The sequence below is a fragment of the Poecilia mexicana genome, unplaced genomic scaffold, assembly GCF_051168715.1.
Source record: "Poecilia mexicana isolate PSO_F unplaced genomic scaffold, ASM5116871v1 scaffold_2, whole genome shotgun sequence".
Taxonomy (NCBI): Eukaryota; Metazoa; Chordata; class Actinopteri; order Cyprinodontiformes; family Poeciliidae; genus Poecilia; species Poecilia mexicana.
In genome coordinates this window covers 9,112,952-9,133,828 of record NW_028263371.1, presented here as the reverse complement: position 1 = coordinate 9,133,828, position 20,877 = coordinate 9,112,952, and the positions used below count along the sequence as shown (strand labels likewise).

At 41.9% G+C, this 20,877-nt stretch overlaps 1 protein-coding gene across 12 annotated transcripts in view; it reads right to left on the bottom strand.

The window, feature by feature from the left end:
- mycbp2 (MYC binding protein 2) overlaps nucleotides 1-20,877 on the bottom strand; it is a 70,236-nt gene that overhangs the window by 10,649 nt on the left and 38,710 nt on the right. For 4 of the 12 annotated variants that reach the window (XM_015003506.2, XM_088010256.1, XM_088010251.1 and 1 more), the window contains 16 exons: nucleotides 20,602-20,774; nucleotides 19,952-20,096; nucleotides 19,613-19,819; nucleotides 18,804-18,859; nucleotides 18,619-18,734; nucleotides 18,385-18,482; nucleotides 17,169-17,285; nucleotides 16,538-16,678; nucleotides 12,646-12,870; nucleotides 11,626-11,758; nucleotides 11,169-11,294; nucleotides 6,143-6,349; nucleotides 932-2,569; nucleotides 675-844; nucleotides 327-574; nucleotides 58-225 (listed from right to left, as the gene is read on the bottom strand). In XM_015003506.2, the coding sequence (XP_014858992.2) occupies nucleotides 58-225; nucleotides 327-574; nucleotides 675-844; nucleotides 932-2,569; nucleotides 6,143-6,349; nucleotides 11,169-11,294; nucleotides 11,626-11,758; nucleotides 12,646-12,870; nucleotides 16,538-16,678; nucleotides 17,169-17,285; nucleotides 18,385-18,482; nucleotides 18,619-18,734; nucleotides 18,804-18,859; nucleotides 19,613-19,819; nucleotides 19,952-20,096; nucleotides 20,602-20,774 (3,968 nt within the window). Of the gene's footprint in view, nucleotides 1-57; nucleotides 226-326; nucleotides 575-674; nucleotides 845-931; nucleotides 2,570-4,543; nucleotides 4,649-6,142; nucleotides 6,350-11,168; nucleotides 11,295-11,625; nucleotides 11,759-12,645; nucleotides 12,871-14,180; nucleotides 14,259-16,537; nucleotides 16,679-17,168; nucleotides 17,286-18,384; nucleotides 18,483-18,618; nucleotides 18,735-18,803; nucleotides 18,860-19,612; nucleotides 19,820-19,951; nucleotides 20,097-20,601; nucleotides 20,775-20,877 lie in introns of all 12 variants that reach the window. The other 8 variants (XM_015003563.2, XM_088010282.1, XM_088010274.1 and 5 more) reach the window with 7 other exon arrangements.

Below are 20,877 nucleotides of genomic sequence, written 5' to 3'. Positions count from 1 at the left end.
TCTGATGATATGGAGTGAATAAAAAGTCGTAAGGAGTTTTTATTTTTTTTTTTTTACCTGGGGGGCATTGACTTCATATTACTTTCTGGTTCCTCAAACACATTGGGACAAGCGTCCGGTGTGACAGAAATGTATGGGGCAGGAACGGACGTCGACCGCAGATACCTCATCTCATCCTGGAAAAGGTTGTCATCTTGATAAGCTCCAAAGTTCTCAGTGTGTTGCCTGAAACAAAACACAAAAAAAACAAAACAAACCCCAAAAAGACATTGTAACCCTCATTTTCTGTTTTCGCCAGAAGAAAGTTGAAGTCGCCCTGTAACTACCTGGCTAGCGTTTGTAGATACAGGCAGCCCATTTTATTGGGGAGTTCCTCTGACACGCCCTCCTTCAGGCTGGGGAGCAGCTGCGAGTGAAGGGGGCGGGGAGGATGGTGGCAGAGCATGCTGGGCTCTGCTGCACTGCTGAGGGACAGCAGGAACAACGCGTTGGCTCGGATCACCTGGTGGGCCTCCATGGTGGGTAGAGCTCTAGGAGTCTTCACCTGCAGAGGCTTCTTCCTCGACTGTTTCACCTTTAAGATTATGTTGACCGTATTAGGTTAGATAAAAAAAAGAAATGTAATCATAGAAGCAGAAAGGAGACGGAGATGACGATTTGTCGACGTATGCTACCTTTTCCCTAGCTGCCGTCTGTTTCTCTCTCAGGTATTTCTCACGACAGCGATCACAGACCAGGTACCAGGTGCTGCCTCCTATGCCTCCATCTCCACAATTCCCAGCCCAGCCTCCACAGAAATGGCCAATACTGTTGTAGCCCTGACCCCCAGCATAACGACCGCAACCTGGATTGGAAATGCAAAAGAAGCTCGTTTGAAAACCGATCGGGACGGGTTTGCGGTTTTTAAGGAAAAGGACTTTGCTCTTCTCACCTGGATGAGCCTGTCTCATGTGGTAGGTGACAGGATAAGGGTGAGACTCCCCACACAGCTCGCAGATGGTGTCTTTCTCCGGTCCTCCCATGGCGAGTTGAGCCATCTCTCCAAACAGATTCCCTCTTGGACGTACCTCCGCCTTCTCCCTCCTCTTCTTCTCCTTCTTTGCCTTTTTGCTGTCCTTTTCGTGCTCCTTCTTCTTTAAGATGGCGCTGGACCCCGGGCTGGGAAAGATCATGTTCTGGGTGGCTGCTTTGATGGTGGCCATCGAAATGTCTTCCCAGAACGCAACCAAGTGCTGCAAGGTTAGCGGCAAAATCGACTTCGGCCTCAAGCAGGGGTGAGAGGTCATCTCATAAGACGAGGCCTCCCCTTTCCCATCCTCGCACTTCTCTGGCAGCGGAGGCTCCTTCAGCATGGATAAGACTTTGTTTTTGTTGATGCTGCCCATTTTGGAGATGTCTGGGCCATGGGGCGCGATATTAAACATGTTGAGCGCAGAAGAAATCTCCAAGGAGTGACGGTTTTTCAACTTGCTCTCTTTCTCCTCGGGTCCCTGTCCGCCCAGCGAGTTACGAATGGGGGCTTGCTCTTTGGTCAGGTCGGGGTTAAACTTGAGGAAGGATGAACAGGCCATGGCGTCATGGACGATCCCCTCGTGCCAGAGGAACGCAGCGAAAACCGCACGAGCGCATTCAGCCACCGAGGGAGACATGGCCTGTTTGACGGGCTCTGCAATTCTCGATGTGCTCTCAGCTTTGAACAGAGGCCCAGATTTGTCTTTCTTGGGACGTGTGTGTCGGCTGGACGTCTTGCGGCTGACTTTGGGCGACGAGCGGCTCTCCAGCTCCTCTTTGACGGGAGCTTTGCCGATGCTGAAGTGGACTTTGCATGAGCCCTCCTCCGAATTGCGGAGCTCCGCGTTCTCATCGTTGATGTCCTCATTGGAGAGGAGAGCGCTAGAGGTGCAGACCTCCACTACCTCACTGTGGAGGTTCTCCTGGGTCACGTGTGGAGATGGAGCACGGTTTTCTACATTGCTGATTACTTCTTTATTGGGATCTTTAGGAGAGAGCTTAGATTTAGGAGACGTAGATCTTCCCCTCAGCGGCTCTGTGAGTGGAATCTTCTTCTTCCTGAGCGTGTCTGGATCAAGAGTGTACGAGTCTGACTTGGATCTCTCCCTGGGAGGATCCAGTTTTGCTTTAGAAGAAGGGCTGACTTTGGGGGGTAGGTTTTTGTCATGGTGGCTCGAAGAGGAGTGCTGGGATAAGTTGCTCGAGGGACTGGATCGTCCTGATGAGGACACGCCTTTTTGTTTGGGAGAAGAGGAGCGAGAGCCTGGATTTGGCGACTCGGCCCGACTGCCCGAGGTTCTACCGTCCGCCTTTAGCGCCTGTAGAGTGTTGTGGTTGGGCGAGTGGGAGCGGCTGTGAGAGTCACTCCTCAGCTTGGCCGTGTCCGACCGCAGAATGAGAGCTTCGCTGGCCGAGAGGCCACCCTCGCTCGTTTTCACCCGGCCCTGTTCAGAGGAGCGGCTTCCTCGACTCTCTTGCTTGGGGGAGCGGTTTTCCTGACGCTGTTTGCTGGTTTGGGACACGGAGCGCGCGCCGGACATCAGATTCCCTCGTTCGCCTAAAAGCATTGACGATTCAAACACAAACGAGTTAGAAAACATGCTATTATCGTTGAAGAGTCATAAAAAAAAAAACAGCAAACACACAAAAAATTGTAATGTGTCAAAACAAACAAAGAGAACTAAAGCCTTGAAGATGAAAGATGTTAAGACTCGTGATTAATAAAGGTAGTTAAAAGCAATTTTTAGAATGAAATTAGTCAGTGGACAATGAAAGCATTGATGAAAGATGGTTTCCAACCCAATTTTGAGGAAAGCTCTGTCAGAAATCAAACCAAAAAGGTTTACCAGACAAGTTTGCAGACCTAATTCCTACAAAAGCTAAATCTCTCTCGTTATGCTCCAACCTTATGAACTATTACAGCAGAAAACTAAATGCTGTCCTATTAGCAATAGAGGATTGTAGGTATTACCAGCTAAGATATCAATAACTTAATGGTGATTTTGTAAAAAGATTTTTTTGAGAAAATGGGAATTTTTTTCCCACCAGTGAATAAATGTGCTCAAATTAAAGGTAGGATTGTTTAAGTTTTCAGTGTATGATTATGGTTATGAAACTAAAAATAAATTTATTTTAGGGCTGAAACGATTCCTCGAATGATTCGAGTACCTCGATTACTAAAATTCCTCGAGGAAAATTTACCTGCCTCGAAGCTTCGTTAATTTATGTTTTATTAGTTAGCGCACCGTGTTCCGACCGGGACTTCATTTGCGTTGCGCGGAGCTCTCACTTCCGCCTCTGAGTTGTTGACAAAAGCTAAGTCTCAGCGGCATAAAGTCCAATCTTCAAGATTGGCCCGTGGGGATTTTATTGATTGATGATAATGCCCGACTTTTTATCGTTTTTGGGGTACCAATAAGCATCCTTAAAATGACTGGGGAATGCCTGGAGTACGGCAGCATTTCTCCTCCGGGGCTGCTGGTTGAAAGCGAACGGCGGGAAGAGCGCTGAGGTGAGCGGATAGACTGAACAGGGCGGGCGGCTGAGTAGCTGATGCTTACCGTGTAAATGTAGCTTTACCGACGAACCGCACAATAAATTTCATATCCCAGTCTGAAGAAACGGGTGGCGGAGCACATCGTACATGGCTGGTAGATGAGTTTCTGAGTGTGACCAGTGAAGGTGTCGTAAATATCCCGTATTGCTTCCCCCGTGTTCGTCCCCCGGTCTAACGGTTCGTCAGTCCGCTGGTCTATTTCCTCCCCTCCACCCCATCTTACGTTCGTTCATTCGCCCTCTCCTCCCACTCCAGGCGGCATTTCCCGTATTTTCAAACCCAAAGCGTGACAGGTTAGGTGGCAAGGTGAGTTTAATTAATCTATTAAACTCACTGAAGATGAATACATAAACTAAAAGCTGGATTGTAGACATTTTTTATAAGCATATTTGTGAGCCTGCCTCTTTGTTATTAAATTCAATATAATTTCAGATTTTTCTATAACTTTTCTTCTGGTTAACTTAGAAAGTGAGCTATTATTGTTACAGGTTAGTTTTCTAAACTACAAAAAAGCAACTGTTAGGGATGCTCAAATATGAAAAATTGGACTGATATTGATATCTGATAGTAACACCGGTATTATGCCAGATTTACCAATATTTCATTTTATAATTTTTTTTTATCCGATTACTCGATTAATCGTAAGAATAATCGATAGATTACTCGATTACTAAAATATTCGTTTAAAACAGCCCTAATTTATTTAACAGCTTTTTATATGTCTTTGCCAGAGGGCTCTGTCCATGTTTGTCACTTTTTGCATTCAGCAAAATTTAGGTAATCAATATTAATATTTTTTTATGCTCCTACTAATTCCCTGAGCCGTACTGTCTAATCAGTACACCCAGATTCCAAAAACGGTTAATCATAACATAAACATAAAAGGCTCTATAGAGGAGTTTTTTTTTTTTTTTCTGGAGTTCATACCCACCCTCTGTTGAGTCTGAAGGGAGCATGCAATCTGTGATTACCCACCCTTTTGCCTTAGAGCGAGAGATGAGAGAGCACTACCATGACCAGCCACCGACACACTGCTTTTGTGCACACGCTCACGAGAAGCAAGGCTGCGAGATGAGCCATCTACTGTGGGAAACAGTGGAGCAGGTAAACAGGCCAGACATGAAATGTAAGACAGAAAGAAAGAAAGGGAGGGAGGAAGAACAGACGGACAGAAAGGAAGAAAGAACGAAAAGGAAGCCAATGGAGTCAAATCATGAAGCCGAAACAGGAAAACGACAACGCACAAACTAATGGGAAGATATATAGATGGAACATGAGGAAAAAAGACACTTAGAAAAAATCAGTGAAGTCACAGAGGCCTGTGGGTTTTGTGAAAAGAAACTTGTTGCTTAGACGTGTAAAGTCATAAAAAAAGCATTACGTGATGCAGAACACCAGAATGAACGTTTGGTTTTTAAATATTAGTAGCTTTTGATGGAAGGAATTGAACCGTATTCAATAGCCAAGAGCCTGACATGCACACATCTACAAAAACAAAAATACACAAATGGCAAAATGTAAATAATGGGCCTGGGGAAAAATGACCAGAAAAGTCTTAAATCTGCCATTTGGAGCTAAATTGTTTTCCCAGCAGCTTTTTTTTTTTTTATTAAACTCTGACCTAAAGATACAGATTTGTCTCCAAGACATTTAATTATTCTTAAAATGTGGGGAAACACACGAGAAACATTTTTAAATACATATTTAAAAATTGTATCATGGCTATTTTTAGATTTTTCTTTTGTATTCTTTCAAGCGATAGCTACATAGAATTTCCCTTTCATGCATGCATCACAGCAAAAACAATGCAAGTTATTCTGTATTTAATCTGCTCATCGCAGGCAATCAAGGAAGTTGTGCTTTAAGTTGCATCTATGTTTTAATGACCCTCACAGGACTCTGCAGACAGACAACACAGAACCAACAAGAAAGTAGACAGCAGCAATGCCACAAAATAAATCAACATGTGCAAAGAATATTACTTCAGCTGAAACCTCCAAGGATCTTCTAAGCTGACCGTCTTTTATATCGTCACACTTTTTCATTTAAATGATCGAGCTGGCATACAAAAATCTACACAGGCCACTGCTCTTAATGCTTAGATAAAAGTCTCGGGCTGGCTGAGGTGGGAAATGAAGCGAGACGCTTATGTGGCAATAAAAACCATGAAGGAAACGGAGACGATAAACAACTGAGCAAGCACAGCAAACAGAAATCAAAGCAACTCAGCCTCCTATGTGAGCACATAGCAAAAATATTCATTTTACCAAGATATTAAGTCTAAGTATTCCAGCTTGAAATCTTGTTTTCTTATGAGTGTGTTTTTTTTTCCTTAATTACAAACCATTTATTTTTGACTAAAAACAAGATTTCAGCAGTAAACATTAGACACATAAGCTTGTTAAAGATATTTCTGCGCCATAGAGCAGTAGCATTATGCGTCACTTATCACCCCTCTTCACCACATAGAATATTTAACATGGAGGAATAAATCAGGAAAACAAAAACATTGCAAGGTTAAAAAAGATCAACACCTGTGTGAGCAAGTGCTGTCAGAAAGCAGGACAGACTTACTCAGAAGCTGTGGTTGTGGCTGAGACACTTGGGAGGGGGACTGTCCAAACACAAATGGGCTGTGGACAAGGGAGGAGGAGGAGGAGGAAGAGGAGGAGGAAGAGGAGGGAGGTTGGGCGGCTTGATCAAATACGGAGGAAGAGGAGGGAGCTGCTGAGAGGAAGGGCCCAGACTGAATGGAATTCAGTATGGCACTTAACCGGTCACCTGCAAATATGAACACAGAGGAAGTGGAGAAACTGCAGCTTATACTCTGGTTTTTGAGGAAGTCAGAGGAGGGGGGGGGGGGGGGGGGGTTCAGGGTCGGTTTGTTCATTTTGTGCCAAATCATTCAGTTACCGCCGACAGCACAGATTTACAAAATAGGAGGAGCCGAAAAGGACATACAGCTTCCTGGAAGTCCTTTTGTTAGATGTGCAACTAAAGGTCCTTTTATTAAAAAGTTAAAATATAAAAGACCGTCTATAAAAAAAATTAATAAAAAATCCAAACCACATTATATTTAACTGCTCAAGCTACATCAGAAACAAACAGCTCAGGGCGTGTAATTTAAAATACTAATCCTTCCCAACATCTCTTAAATTTATGTTAACCACAGTCATTCACAACAAAAGCCATCTACTACAACTAATCAGATAAAGCAAATAAATTCACCATTCAGTACTGTTCGGTCTATCTTGTTTTAATTCAATTCAATCCCAATTAAACTTTGGATATTACCTAAAGGTGGTAATTGATCAAATCAGACGATGGAGTTCAGTAATGGTTGACCCTAGGATAGAACCTGCTTTTGAAAAAGGAGGTAAGGGCTCCTTCCTGAAGCCCAGCTCCACAGAATGCTCACTAGGGGAAAATTGGAGCATTGGCTTCTGGTGTTTGGCTGAGCTTAGCTCAAAAGTGCTACAAGAAGGCCCCCTCTCACACTGCTCACAGCTCACCTCACACGTGACTTCAAGGTCAGGTCAGGCGCAGGTTGAGCAGAGGTGTCATAATGCGACTTTCAAGACTTTAAATATTACATTGCTCGTAGGAAAAAGAGTAGAAACTGTGTGTGGTGGTGAGCACCTTCAAACAGCCTCGACTCTGGGACCTAGTCTGCAGAAATGGGGTGGACTCTCCTTCTCTTGAATTTCCAAGCAAGACAATATTCCGTGGGTGCAAGGGATGCCCACAGTATTGGTGTTGACCCCTCCACAGGGTAGACTCTTTGGACGGGAAAGTCTGTCTCTTGTCGGTGCTTAGACACGGAAAGGTAGCTCAGATTACCCAGCTTGATGATGATATTGATGGTTTTACCTAATGGGATATGATTGGCTTCCCAAATCTGAATCTAAACATAAAGTTACTGAATTTCGCTATAAAAAGGATCACTATAACAAACACCACGTTACAGCACAAGGTGGTCCATGTATCTCACGTATTGTCACCCAGTGGTGAGCGGGATCTGATGCATGGGGAGGCTGCCGGACAGACCTTATAAATCTAAACAATGCTGAAAAAGAACTTATAACGTCTCAAAGAAAGCCTCGTTTTCTGAGATTTTCAGTCAAAGTTTCTTTCATGTTTAATCAAGGGATGAGGATGAATGTCATGGAAGTTCAGCTGTCCATTTCACATGGTTTTCTGGATGTGGCTCACACAGCCATTATCATTTTGTTGGGGGTTCAGCAAGAGTATGCAATGCCAGGGAAGCTAGCAAGGGTCATCCAGTCCTTGTATATCCAAAGTAAGAGCCGTGACCACATTCTTAGTACAAAGTCAGTCTCGTTTCCAGTGCAGGTTGGACTCTACCTGAGCTGTCCATACTCAGTGCCACCGTTTATGGTGTTTAAAGTGTTTCTCAAGACGTAGCCATGGGAATGAAGGCGTCTACCCCAGAAACCCTCAAGGTCTTAACTTTGCTCTTTACAGATTATGTAGTTGAGATGATATCTGCAAGTCAAGAACTTCGGCATTTACTGGGGTGGTTTGCAGCAGAGTGTCACATGGCTTGAATGAGAGTCGGCTGCTCTAAGTCTGAGGTATCCTCAACCTCTCTCCAAGTCGGCGTAGAATCTGCTTCAAGCAGGAGAATTCAGATACAGTCTAATCTGAAGTAATGTGGACAGTTTGATGTGCTGAAGAGAAACCAATGAACCAAAAGCAAAGTTCTCAAATTACTCAAAAAGGGATGGATGAACAAAGGACTGAAAAAGAGGTGCCTCTCTCTTTAAAAGGGCATTGGGATAGACCCAGAACTAAATGGTAGAACTATTAATCCCTTTTGGCCTGGGAACACAGTGGGATTCCACTGCTGGAACGAGGGATTACTGGGTTTCCCTGCTACTCATTACCCCATCTTGGATTAGTGAAAGACAATGGATGCAAGGATGGAAAGATTGTTGAACGTTCTTTTGTCGAGAAGCCCAATGGATTACTCTGTATATTTATTTCATTCTCTAAAGAAGAAGCAAATAAGTTGCATCTATGAATTGCAACATTTGGCAGTCAAACATTGTGTTGTCACTGTGCTCGATTACACATACAGGTGCTGGTCATAAAATTAGAATATTGTGATAAAGTTCATTATTTTCCATAATGTCATGATAAAAATTAAACTGTCATATATTTTAGATTCATTGCACACCAACTGAAATATTTCAGGTCTTTTATTGTTTTAATTTTGATGATTTTGGCAAACAGCTCATGAAAACCCAAAATCCCTGTCTCAAAAAATTAGAATATTATGAAAAGGTTCTCTGAACGAGCAATAAAAATAATCATCTGAATCAACAAAGTAACTCTAAACACCTGAAAAAGATTCCTGAGGCCTTTGAAAACTCCCAGCCTGGTTCATTACTCAAAACCGCAATCATGGGTCAGACTGCTGACCTGACTGCTGTCCAGAAGGCCATCACTGACATCCTCAAGCAAGAGGGTGAGAAACAGAAAGAAATTTCTGAACGAATCGGCTGTTTGCAGAGTGTTATATCAAGGCACCTCAGTGGGAAGTCAGTAGGAAGGAAAAAGTGTGGCAGAAAACGCTGCACAACGAGAAGAGGTGACCGGACCCTGAGGAAGATTGTGGAGAAGGGCCGATTCCAGACCAAATTAAATTTTCATCTCCATAAAACTTTTCAGCAGATGGAAGCATGAAGTGCTCCAAAATCTCCTGATAGCTGCTGCATTGATCCTGCCCTTGATAAAACCCAGTGGACCAACACCAGCAGCTGACATGGCACCGAGACCATCACTGACTGTGGGTACTTGACACTGGACTTCTGGCATTTTGGCATTTCCTTCTCCCCAGTCTTCCTCCAGAGTCTGGCACTTTGATTTCCGAATGACATGCAAAGTTTGCTTTCATCCAAAAAAAGTACTTTGGACCACTGAACAACAGTGGTCCAAAGTGCTGCTTCTCTGTAGCCCAGGTCAGGCGCTTCTGCTGCTGTTTCTGGTTCAAAAGTGGCTTGACCTTTGACCTGGGGAATGCGGCACCTGTAGCCCATTTCCTGCACACGCCTGTGCACAGTGGCTCTGGATGTTTCTACTCCAGACTCAGTCCACTGCTTCCCCCAAGGTCTGGAATCGGCCCTTCTCCACAATCTTCCTCAGGGTCCGGTCACCTCTTCTCGTTGTGTAGCGTTTTCTGCCACACTTTTTCCTTCCTACTGACTTCCCACTGAGGTGCCTTGATATAACACTCTGCAAACAGCCGATTCGTTCAGAAATTTCTTTCTGTTTCTCACCCTCTTGCTTGAGGATGTCAGTGATGGCCTTCTGGACAGCAGTCAGGTCAGTAATCTGACCCATGATTGTGGTTTTGAGTAATGAACCAGGCTGGGAGTTTTTAAAGGCCTCAGGAATCTTTTTCAGGTGTTTAGAGTTACTTTGTTGATTCAGATGATTATTTTTATTGCTCGTTCAGAGAACCTTTTCATAATATTCTAATTTTTTGAGACAGGGATTTTGGGTTTTCATGAGCTGTTTGCCAAAATCATCAAAATTAAAACAATAAAAGACCTGAAATATTTCAGTTGGTGTGCAATGAATCTAAAATATATGACAATTTAATTTTTATCATGACATTATGGAAAATAATGAACTTTATCACAATATTCTAATTTTATGACCAGCACCTGTACATTGTTTTGTGGATGACCTCCGATCTGATTCTAAACTACTAAACAGTTGAAGCTTAGTACTGGTTTTTAAAACCATAATTCTCCGCAGAGCACAGACTCTCAAGAGGAAAACCTCTTAAGCCACGTAGGGCAGAGAAAATCACTGTAGGAAAACTGGCACGAAAAAGGCACAATATTCAACCAAAAAAAGGGGGATAAATGCACTTTACTGAGGCTACATCTGCACTGTGCCCGAGGTGATGCTCGCTGTACTTCGCAATGAGTTGAAGATAACTGAGTAAATAAAGGACCACGTATTGTAAAGGAGACTTAACTAAAACAACACAGAGAAAGGGGTGAGAGGGGTGTTCAGAGCCGGCTTCTGCAGCCAACTACAAAGCCCACAAAAAAGTTCAAATGACACTGATTGGCCCATGCATGCAGACATATGCCCAACACTGCAGAGATGTGAGGCATGACACAGCAGCATTAGACAAATTAAAAAGCATGCAGAAACCTCAAAAAAGAAAACAGAAAAAAACAAAAAACAGATGACACCTTGGGATTCAAAGAGAGCCACATATGTAGAGGAGATCTCACCATAGTTTGTAAAAATAAATAAATAACTTTTTAATATGTTTAATCAAATACAGCAGTGGTATTTTGAGATATACAACAGTTTTTCCTGATAAATATGGCCCGGAAAAGCTACAAACCGAGAACAAGATCATAAATGATTTAAACATCTCACAAGGGACAGAGTTAAAGAATCGGTAAACTGTAAATCCATTGGTGATGCTTTCAAGCATTTTCAAAAGCAAGAGAGAAGCATGACAATGAGCTATGATAAATGAACATTCCGTTCAGATAATGTCAGCTCATCAACTGTTTTTGTTAACAAAAGCCATCTTTAGTAAACTCACCTTTGTTGTTGGAGATGCCATAATCAAAGCCCTGTGCTCCATTTGAAGTAGTTGCTCTGTTGAAAGCTTGCACAGAGAAGGGACTGGGAGGCGGGGTCTGATTCCCATGCTCGATCAAAGCTTGTTCTGAAAAATCCAAGTTAGATCGCCTCGCCTTAACATTCACTCTTGAGATATTTAATCAGATACAGAATCCTCCACAGTAAATCGGATTAATCTGGTAAGATTGCATAAAAACACATTGAGATAAATTTATCTCTAGAGCTGTTAAATTCTGTCACATGTTGTTGGCACACAATGTCAAATGACAATAAAATCAAATTTGTAAAAATAAACATTCAAGACTGGCTTTCAAAGACATTTTAAATGTCCAAAAACAACAAATTAAATGGATACCGAGGGTTCTGTAAATTTTTCCAAATCGCCACCAAACGCTATGAGGTCAAACGAAACTCACCATCGTCATGACGGAGGTACTGGCCGCCACCGCGGTCTCTGGCCAGCGACCACGCCTCGCCTTCATCGCTCTCACAGAACTCCACTACACTGTTCTTATCCAGCTGCACCCAGGTTCCCTCTGAGTTCACAACCTGACGCACAAACGACACGTTTTATTCGTACTCCCGCACATCCTTCCAAAGCCAGTTTGATCCATTTCACTGTTCACCCACTCGACATCCAGTTTGTTACGGCACACAGAAACCAAGAGCAAATCTCTGCCACAGAAGGATCAACGACATGCAAGCATTTGGGTCATCTCAGAGGCACAAGTGTTCATAAGCAGAAGATTACATGAAGCTGATTTCGTCAGAAGATACTGCTGGACAAAACTGTGGTTAAATTAATTAAAAACAACTTACTCTAAGATAGAGGTGATTTATTGAAAGGTAAATGCATGAAGTTGTGTTTTCTCAACGCCCTGGAATATTATTGTTGTGGAAAAACATACACAGACGGAAGTATTAGTAAATGCAGGCAGCATCTCCCACATCCGCACAGGGCATTCAAGAGCAGTCTCAGAAATCTACTGAACAGCATGACACGCCACAACAGCCAAGGACGAAAAGGAAGAGAGGAGGCTCCGCATGGACAAGATCACGGGAAACCGAGGTGTTTAAATCAAACTTACAGAGCAGTTAAAAGAACAAGACAAGTGAAGTCAAGGTACAGAAAGGCTCCAGGATTTGGCAATCAGGTTGTTTTTTTGTTATTTTTTTTTACCAAGGCCGCTGAACTTGACACCCTAAGATCATCATAAATTTACACATATGCTGGAATTAGTCAGGTGTTAAGTACTGCAGCCACAGAAGTTGATAAGACCTCAGAAAGTGCAAAGGCAGAGAACAAACCCCATGCCCGGAAGCTACAGACAACAGCTTTGAAAGTAAAAGTAATCATGTAAGGAGATCTACACAGACTAAATTATTGAGCTGCAGCCACAAAAACACATTGTATTATTTTTAGGGTGAGTGCGTACCTCGCCTATGGCCTTGACTTTGTTGCCAAGTACTAACATTCCAATAGGGATACCCCTAAGGTTTGGACAGCTTCTGATGTTGTGACCAGAGGGGCCGGTCTTCACTACCTTATAAAGCCCCGGGCCGCCGCCCTGCCCTGCCCTGCCCTGCACCCGAACGGGAGCCTCCTGGGAAGGGCAGCTGCTCACCTCCTTTAAGTTCTCCTCCGACTGGCCCCTGACCTCCTGCAAAAGGTACAAGCAAAAATTAAAACACAGCAACAAAAAAGGTATGAAAAGCTTAAAAAAAAAAAAAAAAAAAAAAAAAAAAAAGGCTGGAAACAATGCTGGAATATTAAGTATTCACACTTTTCCCTCCCTTTTTGTGTTAATGTTACAACCACAAACTTCAATCTAGTTGGTTGGAATTCTATGCTGAAAGACCCTCACAAAGTAGATTACCATAATGAAATGGAATGGGTATGAGCTATGCGTACACAAGCATGATTGGCAACCAATCATGCTGAAACCGTCCTCCACTCTGATAGGTTGTTCCTGACTGAGAGCGATGCATTTCTGCAGATGGAAGAAGGGCCACAATGAGAAGGTGGGACCACAGATTATCTGTCACATATTATGCTGTCGGGACATAGTGACACTTTTAATATGTAACAAAAAAAACATTTTAATAAAAGAACCTCAGCATTTCCATTTGCTGCAATGGTCCAGTCAATATCCAGGACTAAATCAGCTTAAAAAAATCTTCAGAGAAACCTGCTCTCTATTCACGTTTGTAAATGAAGAATGAGCAAAAATCTCAGTCTCTGTATGACAAGCAGCAAGAGACCGCCCAAAAGACTTGGACCCGTGTATAATTTTTCACTCCCCCTAACAATTACACACTACTTAGTATCGGTCTATAATATCAAAGAATGCATTAAATTTAATGGTTGTAATGGATCAAAAGGCGAGTAAATTTCAATACCTTTGCAGCACAAATGCACAATCCATTAGCCAAGCTGGGCTTAAAACCCTTAAAACAAATACGGCAAGTCATCAAAAACAAGCTAAAAATAGATGTTTTTGGTTCAGCTAATTCTAAGAGCGTACGCTTCATTCTTTGTGTTCGGGATCGCAGTGTTCTCAGCACACACACAGAGACAAGAAATCAAGAATCTATTCAACACTGAAATAGTTCTGACAAACAAACAATGGGCCTACTAAAAAGCAAAAGGCATTTTTTTAATACAGCTTGAAGGGAGTCATGCTTGAACATGGGCACTGTGTTTTCATATCACAAAATCTCATGCAACAGCCTGGACATCAACACCTGAGACCCATGCAACTACCAACCCTTTAAAGCAATTACGCAAAATTTCCAAACACCAAAAATGGAGTTGGGCACAGGGGACGTATGAGGCTGGAATGTCATTAACCTCGGCGTTCTGACAACCATGCAAGTATACTTCTGACGTCTGACTCACAAGGGTTTCAAGGCGACACGTGGAATAACACACAGACCGTCAAGCTATTTATCCCCGATTCAAACAACTCACCTGCGGTGGGAATATAGATAAGGGAGTCCATGACAAAAAGGCGATATCCCTGACTCCTTGGCTTGCGTTAAAAACATTCTGAGCAAATCGTGAAAGAGTCAAAAAACAGTAGACGACTCGGGAGGAAGAAAAAGCAGAAACAGGGCGGGGGGAAAGTGCATGTATTTTTTTGGAAGAAAAAAAAAAGTTCAGCCCTGGGCATTCTGGTTTTACTGCTTTAAGAGGTTTATTTGAAGAAAAGAAGGACATCGGTTAGATTTGGGCAGATGTCAAATAGGTGGGATTATTGGTGTGCATCACCAATAAAAGGGCCCAAAATGTTTACATATTTAAAGCAATAACAGAAGTTCCCTGCAAACACTTTGGGGAGATTTCTTTCCCCCCAAAATACAATAAATAGGAGACTTCCAAAAAAATCCCCCACTTGGATGATGTAGTGTGCCATGCTGTTCAGACAGAGACCTTTCACTGAAGCCTCCTAGCAACTAAAACATCCCAATGCAGAGGAGGAGTTGCAATGCAGTAAAGTTAAAATGTTACACATATTCTTTTTATGGACCACTGATTAATTTTATAGCAAAAAAGAACCGTTGTAATATTGACCTTGTTTTTAAGAAGAAAATGCTATCTATGTAATAAGCAAATTCCAAAAAAAAAAAAAAAAAGAAAAAAGTGCATACCCTTAAGACAGTTTGCAAGTCAGATACACCAACTAAAACACCCTTCATTACAGAATAAACCTGCACCACAATTTTATTGTTTCTCTTTCTCCTTGTGAATCAGTCGCTGCATTGGGATTCTCACTAATGCACAAAACAAAGTGGAGGCTACAAATCAGGTGTTCCTTTAAGGTGTTCAGCTAAACACAGAATGAGACACGAGTTAACACATGCACACTGATTAGCAGCGTTAGTGAAAGTTTCATACTCCGGTCTTTCTCAGTTATGCGGTTCCCCGAGCAAGTATTCATTCCTCTTGAATTCTTTTTACGTATTTTTGTCACATTGCAGCCACAGAAGTCAACGTATTTTATTGGGATTTTACGCGAGGGAACAACACAGAGTAGCAAGTAACTGGGGAGTGATTGCAACGTGCTGTTCAAACTTGTTTCACTAATGAAAATGTAAAACGATCTTCATTGCTTTTTGGATTTACCAAAATGCATGTGGCATGCATTTGTATTCAGCTCACTTTACTGTATCGCAACAAACTGTCTTCATAAATCCAGCTGCATCGTGAAGCCTTTTCTTTTTCTTTTTACAATATTAAAAACATTTATAATTCAATTCCTTTCTTATACAAGAAAATAAACATTTTATTGCCTAAAATGCAACAACATAGCATTCCACTAGTAGCAAAGGATGCAGCTGCAGCTAGAAAATGCTTCTAACATCAGCGTGTGAAAAGCTCAGCCTTTTCTGCGAGACTTCACATCAGTGGAGCGTCACTTCGAACTTGTGATTACTTTTTTTTAACTTTACCGATTAATAATTTGATACCAAAAGATGCTAAATAAGATAATTACTTCTTTTACTTAATATGAAGCTAAAGCTATGCCACTTGAGTTCAGGGTAGAGCATATTTACCGACTGAGGAGATTTTTTTTTTAATCTTTATTATAAAATGTATATATGTTTTTGTACAGTCTTGTTTTAATTATTGCTCAAAATATGTTCTTTCAGCTGCTGGCCTTTTTCTTTTGTCTGTATACGCCACTTAATTAATCAAACCCTAAACTATCAAACCCTAACCCTAAATTTGTTGAGTGTAATTTCAAAAATTGATTCATCATAATTAATCAAATTAATTGTTTCAGCCATCGTTAAAATCTCCCAATTAAAGTGCAAACACAACTGAGAATCTGAGACAAGTCGGGAAAGCTGATGTTCCCAGATATTCTCCATCCAATCGGAGACTGAGGAAAGGAGAACGGGCAAAGATTTAGATCTGCAAAGCTGGAAGAGACATGACAGATTCTACCCAAAAGGTTGGCAACTCTAGCTGAAGTGAAATCTATTTCTACACAATATTGACTGGTGGAGGCTGAGTGCAAAAAAAAAAAAATGAATTAACTGAATTTTTATTTGTCTATCACTTAAAGTCCCATGAGATACATGGAAGTTTGTGGTTGTAACGTGACACAGAGTTCAAGAGGTATGAATAATGTTACGGGACTCTGCATCATGCACCCCGAGAGCTGCCCTTTTTAACTGACCGCTTACCATGCTACCACCAGGACATGTAAGCGAAACCACTGCTATACAATATAGACGAGCTCCTTCCCAAACCAACAGTGCATGAGCCTGTCATCGTCAGGCCGGGTGAAAGCTACTGAAAGCAGGCCGCCTTCTACTTACGTCAGCTGGGACCAGTAGGTTCCTGCCCAGGTGCTGATTAAAAGAGAGGCACCAGGCTTCTGTGTAACCATTCATGTTGGGAACATACTTCTTTACTGTTTCATCATTGAGCCTGAGCCATATTCCATCATCATTGTGGATCTAAGGGGGAAAACAAGCAACAGAGCAGAGCACAGCCATGCCGGCTTGTTACTAAAGGAGACAGAAGGGGAAATCACCCAGATCACAAACATCTGACATCTCTGAGGCTGCAGGAAAGGGTTTTTTTTTTTTTTTTTGCCGTTACGGCGAGAAGCAAATCAGCAGAAATCGACTCCAGAATGTATAGAGAGCTAACAAATTTACTTAAAGTATTAGAAAAAGCACCAGAATCTTTCATGTGGCCTCAGAGTGTCTTGCAAGATGAAATGAAGCAACTTAAAAGAAGATCATCAAAGTTATAAAAAGCAATAATTATTACAGAGAAATGATTCTGTTAAATATACCAAAATTACAGACAAAGTCTTTAAACTTGACATTATTTGTCTCATTTTCTAGTTTGAATTTATTGATTTAAAGAAGAAAAGCTTGGATCAGAGTAGTCCAGCTTCTACGTCTATGATCTTTTCTTGGGGGGTTTTCATTGAGTTACCTCGTCAATAAAAGTGATGGTGCCATTGACGTGCACTATGCCTATCTGTTCACTCTGCAAGGAGGGGTGACTACGGACACGCAGGCCCGCGCTGTCCTTGGACACAAATTTGCGGACCTGATAGAGTCAGAAGGGAGATGGAGATCGAGATCAGCAGAAGCAAAGAATAGGAAGAAATTAACAACAAGAGGTGCATCAGAAGGAAAGAAATGTCAAGGGAGGCACTGATGGTGGGCGTTCACATGCGATTTGTCCCCATACAGAGCCTGCTTTGCATCATACGCATCATCACAGCAGAAGAGCACAGAACATTAGGAGGTGGGTTTTCAGTAGGACGAGTCGGTGCTTCTTTAAACTCGCTTTTATGGAAAAACAAGTTCCAAAGCTTGTTTATTTATTTTAACAATACCGAACATCACACATTGTTGCTTGTTTCCCCATTATGACATTCAGAAAAAGTAAAATCCTTTTCACAAAATGATGATGAAATCAAATTGGATCTTATTAGTTGACGGCATATTCGTTACGATCTTTCCAGCCTGTAAGCATAAATGGCTGCTAATCCCTCAATATCAACAACAAACTCACTCACTTCCAGGCCTTGATTGTTAATTTTCTCTGGACAACATGCTACAAATCATTTGGGGTTTCTTTTTTAAGATTCAAATCAAACTTGTCTCTTCTTTTTCCTCATCTACTGGATATAAATGGGGATTTTTGTTCACTCTGGAATTCAAAATGGGCTGGACAAGAGTTGCACATACATTAAGATGCACTTTTTGAGTACTTAATACAGAAAATATAAGTTATAATGTAAATCCTGAATATGTCAATACATTTATTAAAACACTGTTGGGCTCAAAACAGAGTAATCCAATCTAAATATGAACTCTTCAGACATGTTGCATGTTCTCCCTGTGCATCACAGGCACACCAGCTTCCTCCAAAAACAAAACTGTAACTTAATTGGTAACTCTAAATTGCCCTTAGGTAATTGCGTTCAGGATTATCATCAGCAATCTTTGTGTTGCCCGGTAATGGACGAGCAATCAGTCCAGGGTGCACCCCGCCTATCGTCCAGTGAAACGCTGGGATAAGCAGGTGTAAGACAATGGATTGAAAAACAAATAATCCTTGTTTTAGATGCTCTAAAACATTTTATTTGTGTGCGTGTGTGCGTGTGTTTATGTTCAACAGAAAGAAAAATAAAACTCACCTTGCTTGGCTGAGGTTCGGCCTTCTGCTTCACCATCTGAGTCCCAGGTGGTATCATCCCTTTTGGAGGATCTTTGACTTCCACCTCCAACCCAGCATCTTAAATTAAAAAAAGAGATTCAGAACTCAGGCACACACTCACTCACACTGCACAGATGTTAATCAGAGCGTTCACAGAATATGCTCAAAGTTACACCAACTGCTGGCAGTGACAGGGGGAGAGGGGGGGAAATACCTATTTCAATGCCATCGATGGTGACATGGATTGTATAGAGACCGACGGCTCCTGGGGTCCAGTTAGCGCTGTAGGTCCCGTCGGTGTTGGCTCGGATGAGCATGTTCTCACTGGGTCTGTTGAGGGAGGAATCGGTGAGAACGCTGCGTCCGAGTGGAAAGTGTGGTCTGCATGCCGCTGCTTACCTCTTTGGGGTGGGAGAAGCAAAACGCAGCTCCTCAAAAGAGTAGTTTTCATACACCTAAAAGAAATGTAGAAAATGAGTTTGAAGGTAACAACCAACCTTTTTTTTGTGTAATCCTTGTATTACATGTTATTTCCTCAAGTAGTTATGATGATAATTTTACTCTATCATCTGCCCAATTACTACTCGGTAATTGGCCCAATTGAAAACTAAACTGTTGCCCTTCTTTTTTTTTTTTTTAGATCCCTGGGCACATCATCCAGAAAACAACAGGATGAGCTATCACTTTTCTGTGATATGAAACTATTTAATTCAGATAGAAGGAGCCAAAGTTTTGAGAAGATTCTAGAAAGGGCAACGTTTTTAATTGAGATTGCCACAATGAACAGTAAGTCATGGAACCAACTGGATTTAGAAATGTTGGCAGTTTTTGAAACCAAGAATATGTCGTAATTACACCATTTTTTCCTTTAAAAGTGTTCCCTGTCTTGAATAGATTTTGTAAAAAAATAAAAATAAATAAAAATGTGGGATTGGCACACTTCTTTATTTTGAAGTGTGCAGATAGAAAGAAAGTGGTCAACTAAGTGTACGAGGGGTGAACCGATTGCAGTTTTCTGACTAATCACTGACCTTTAGAAAGCCTGACCTGCTGATTAAAAACAAGCAGGAGACAGGCTAAATTAATTCAGAAAAAAAAAATATGGAACCTCACCTAACTGATAAGCAATCAGATCCCTCCCTTCTAGAATCCACAACCCTTTTTTAGGAAATGAAAATATAAACGGAGAGTGAGTGAGTCATGCTGACCTTCATCATAGTAATGGCAATGTATCGAGCTTCTTTCACTATGACCGGCTCATAGGTGGCTTCCAGCTTAGGCATCGGCAGACCTCCAAAGGTGAGGTCAGGGCCGGAGGACGAAGGAGAGGAGCTTCCAGGAAGCCTCTGCAGCTTCTTCATGTTGTCCGTTTGAACCGACTTCTTCTGGGAAACTGGAACAGCCTTTACCTCCACCTACAGATAAAGAAGATAAAAGTGGAGTCTAATTGGGTAAAATAACACTATTACAAAAATTTATAAGCCATTAAAATCTAAATGTTCCTAAAAGGAGGAAATAAATAAATAAATTAAAAAGCATATCCTTACCTTCATGTTGGGAACATGAACCACATCCCCATACTGATCCTTAGTCTGTACGACCACAGTGGCCGGCCATCCACAGCGGATATCATCTTTGTTAAGGATCAGAGAGGTCTTTTGAGGATCTGCGTAAGAGTCGGGCTGCAGCCATCTGGACAGAGCAAAAAGGTGAAAGAGTTTAAGTCAAGTTTATCTGTTCAGTAACGAGGCAGCTCACAGCGATTTGCATCACAAAAACATCAATTATGACACAAGCAAGAAACATCACATTTTGTCAAATGGCGTCATTAAAATGATCAAAACACATCAACTATGTTGACCGACGTTCCGGTTAGAACTAATCAAAGATGATTCTAAGCAGGTGTGGATTTTTAGCCTCGATTTAAAAGAAACTCAACTATTTCTGCTGTTTTGTAGTTTTCTAGAAGTTTGTTTCAGATTCGTTTTGCTCTCAGGAGGTGCTTTGGGCCCTGAAGCATAGTGAGGAAAGCTAAAAATGGCATTAGAGGGCTCTTGTTTCATATATTTGATCTGTTTGCTGTTCTCCTATGATCTATTTATTCTCACTCTAGTGTGTTTTTGATTTCAGCGAAACGGTGCAATGGCAATAAAATGGACTTGACTTGATTTGTCAGCAACAAAGAGCAGCTGCACACCTGGCCAGTCGCCCTCCGCTTGAGTTTGATACACAGGTGATAAAATCCTCCAGAAAAGAGTGCTCGTTTGTTTGGATGTGGAGGGGCAGATTGCCCTCCAGGGCCTCCAGTATGGTAGGAGAATGAGAGAGGGCCAGACCTTTCCCCAGAATCCCGGAGTGGGCCTTACACACCTAGGAAATGTGAGGTGAACAAAAAAAATATATATATAAGTGCTTAAGAAATGTACACTTTTACATTTAACACACCTCAGGTTTAATTTTACAGCTAACGTAC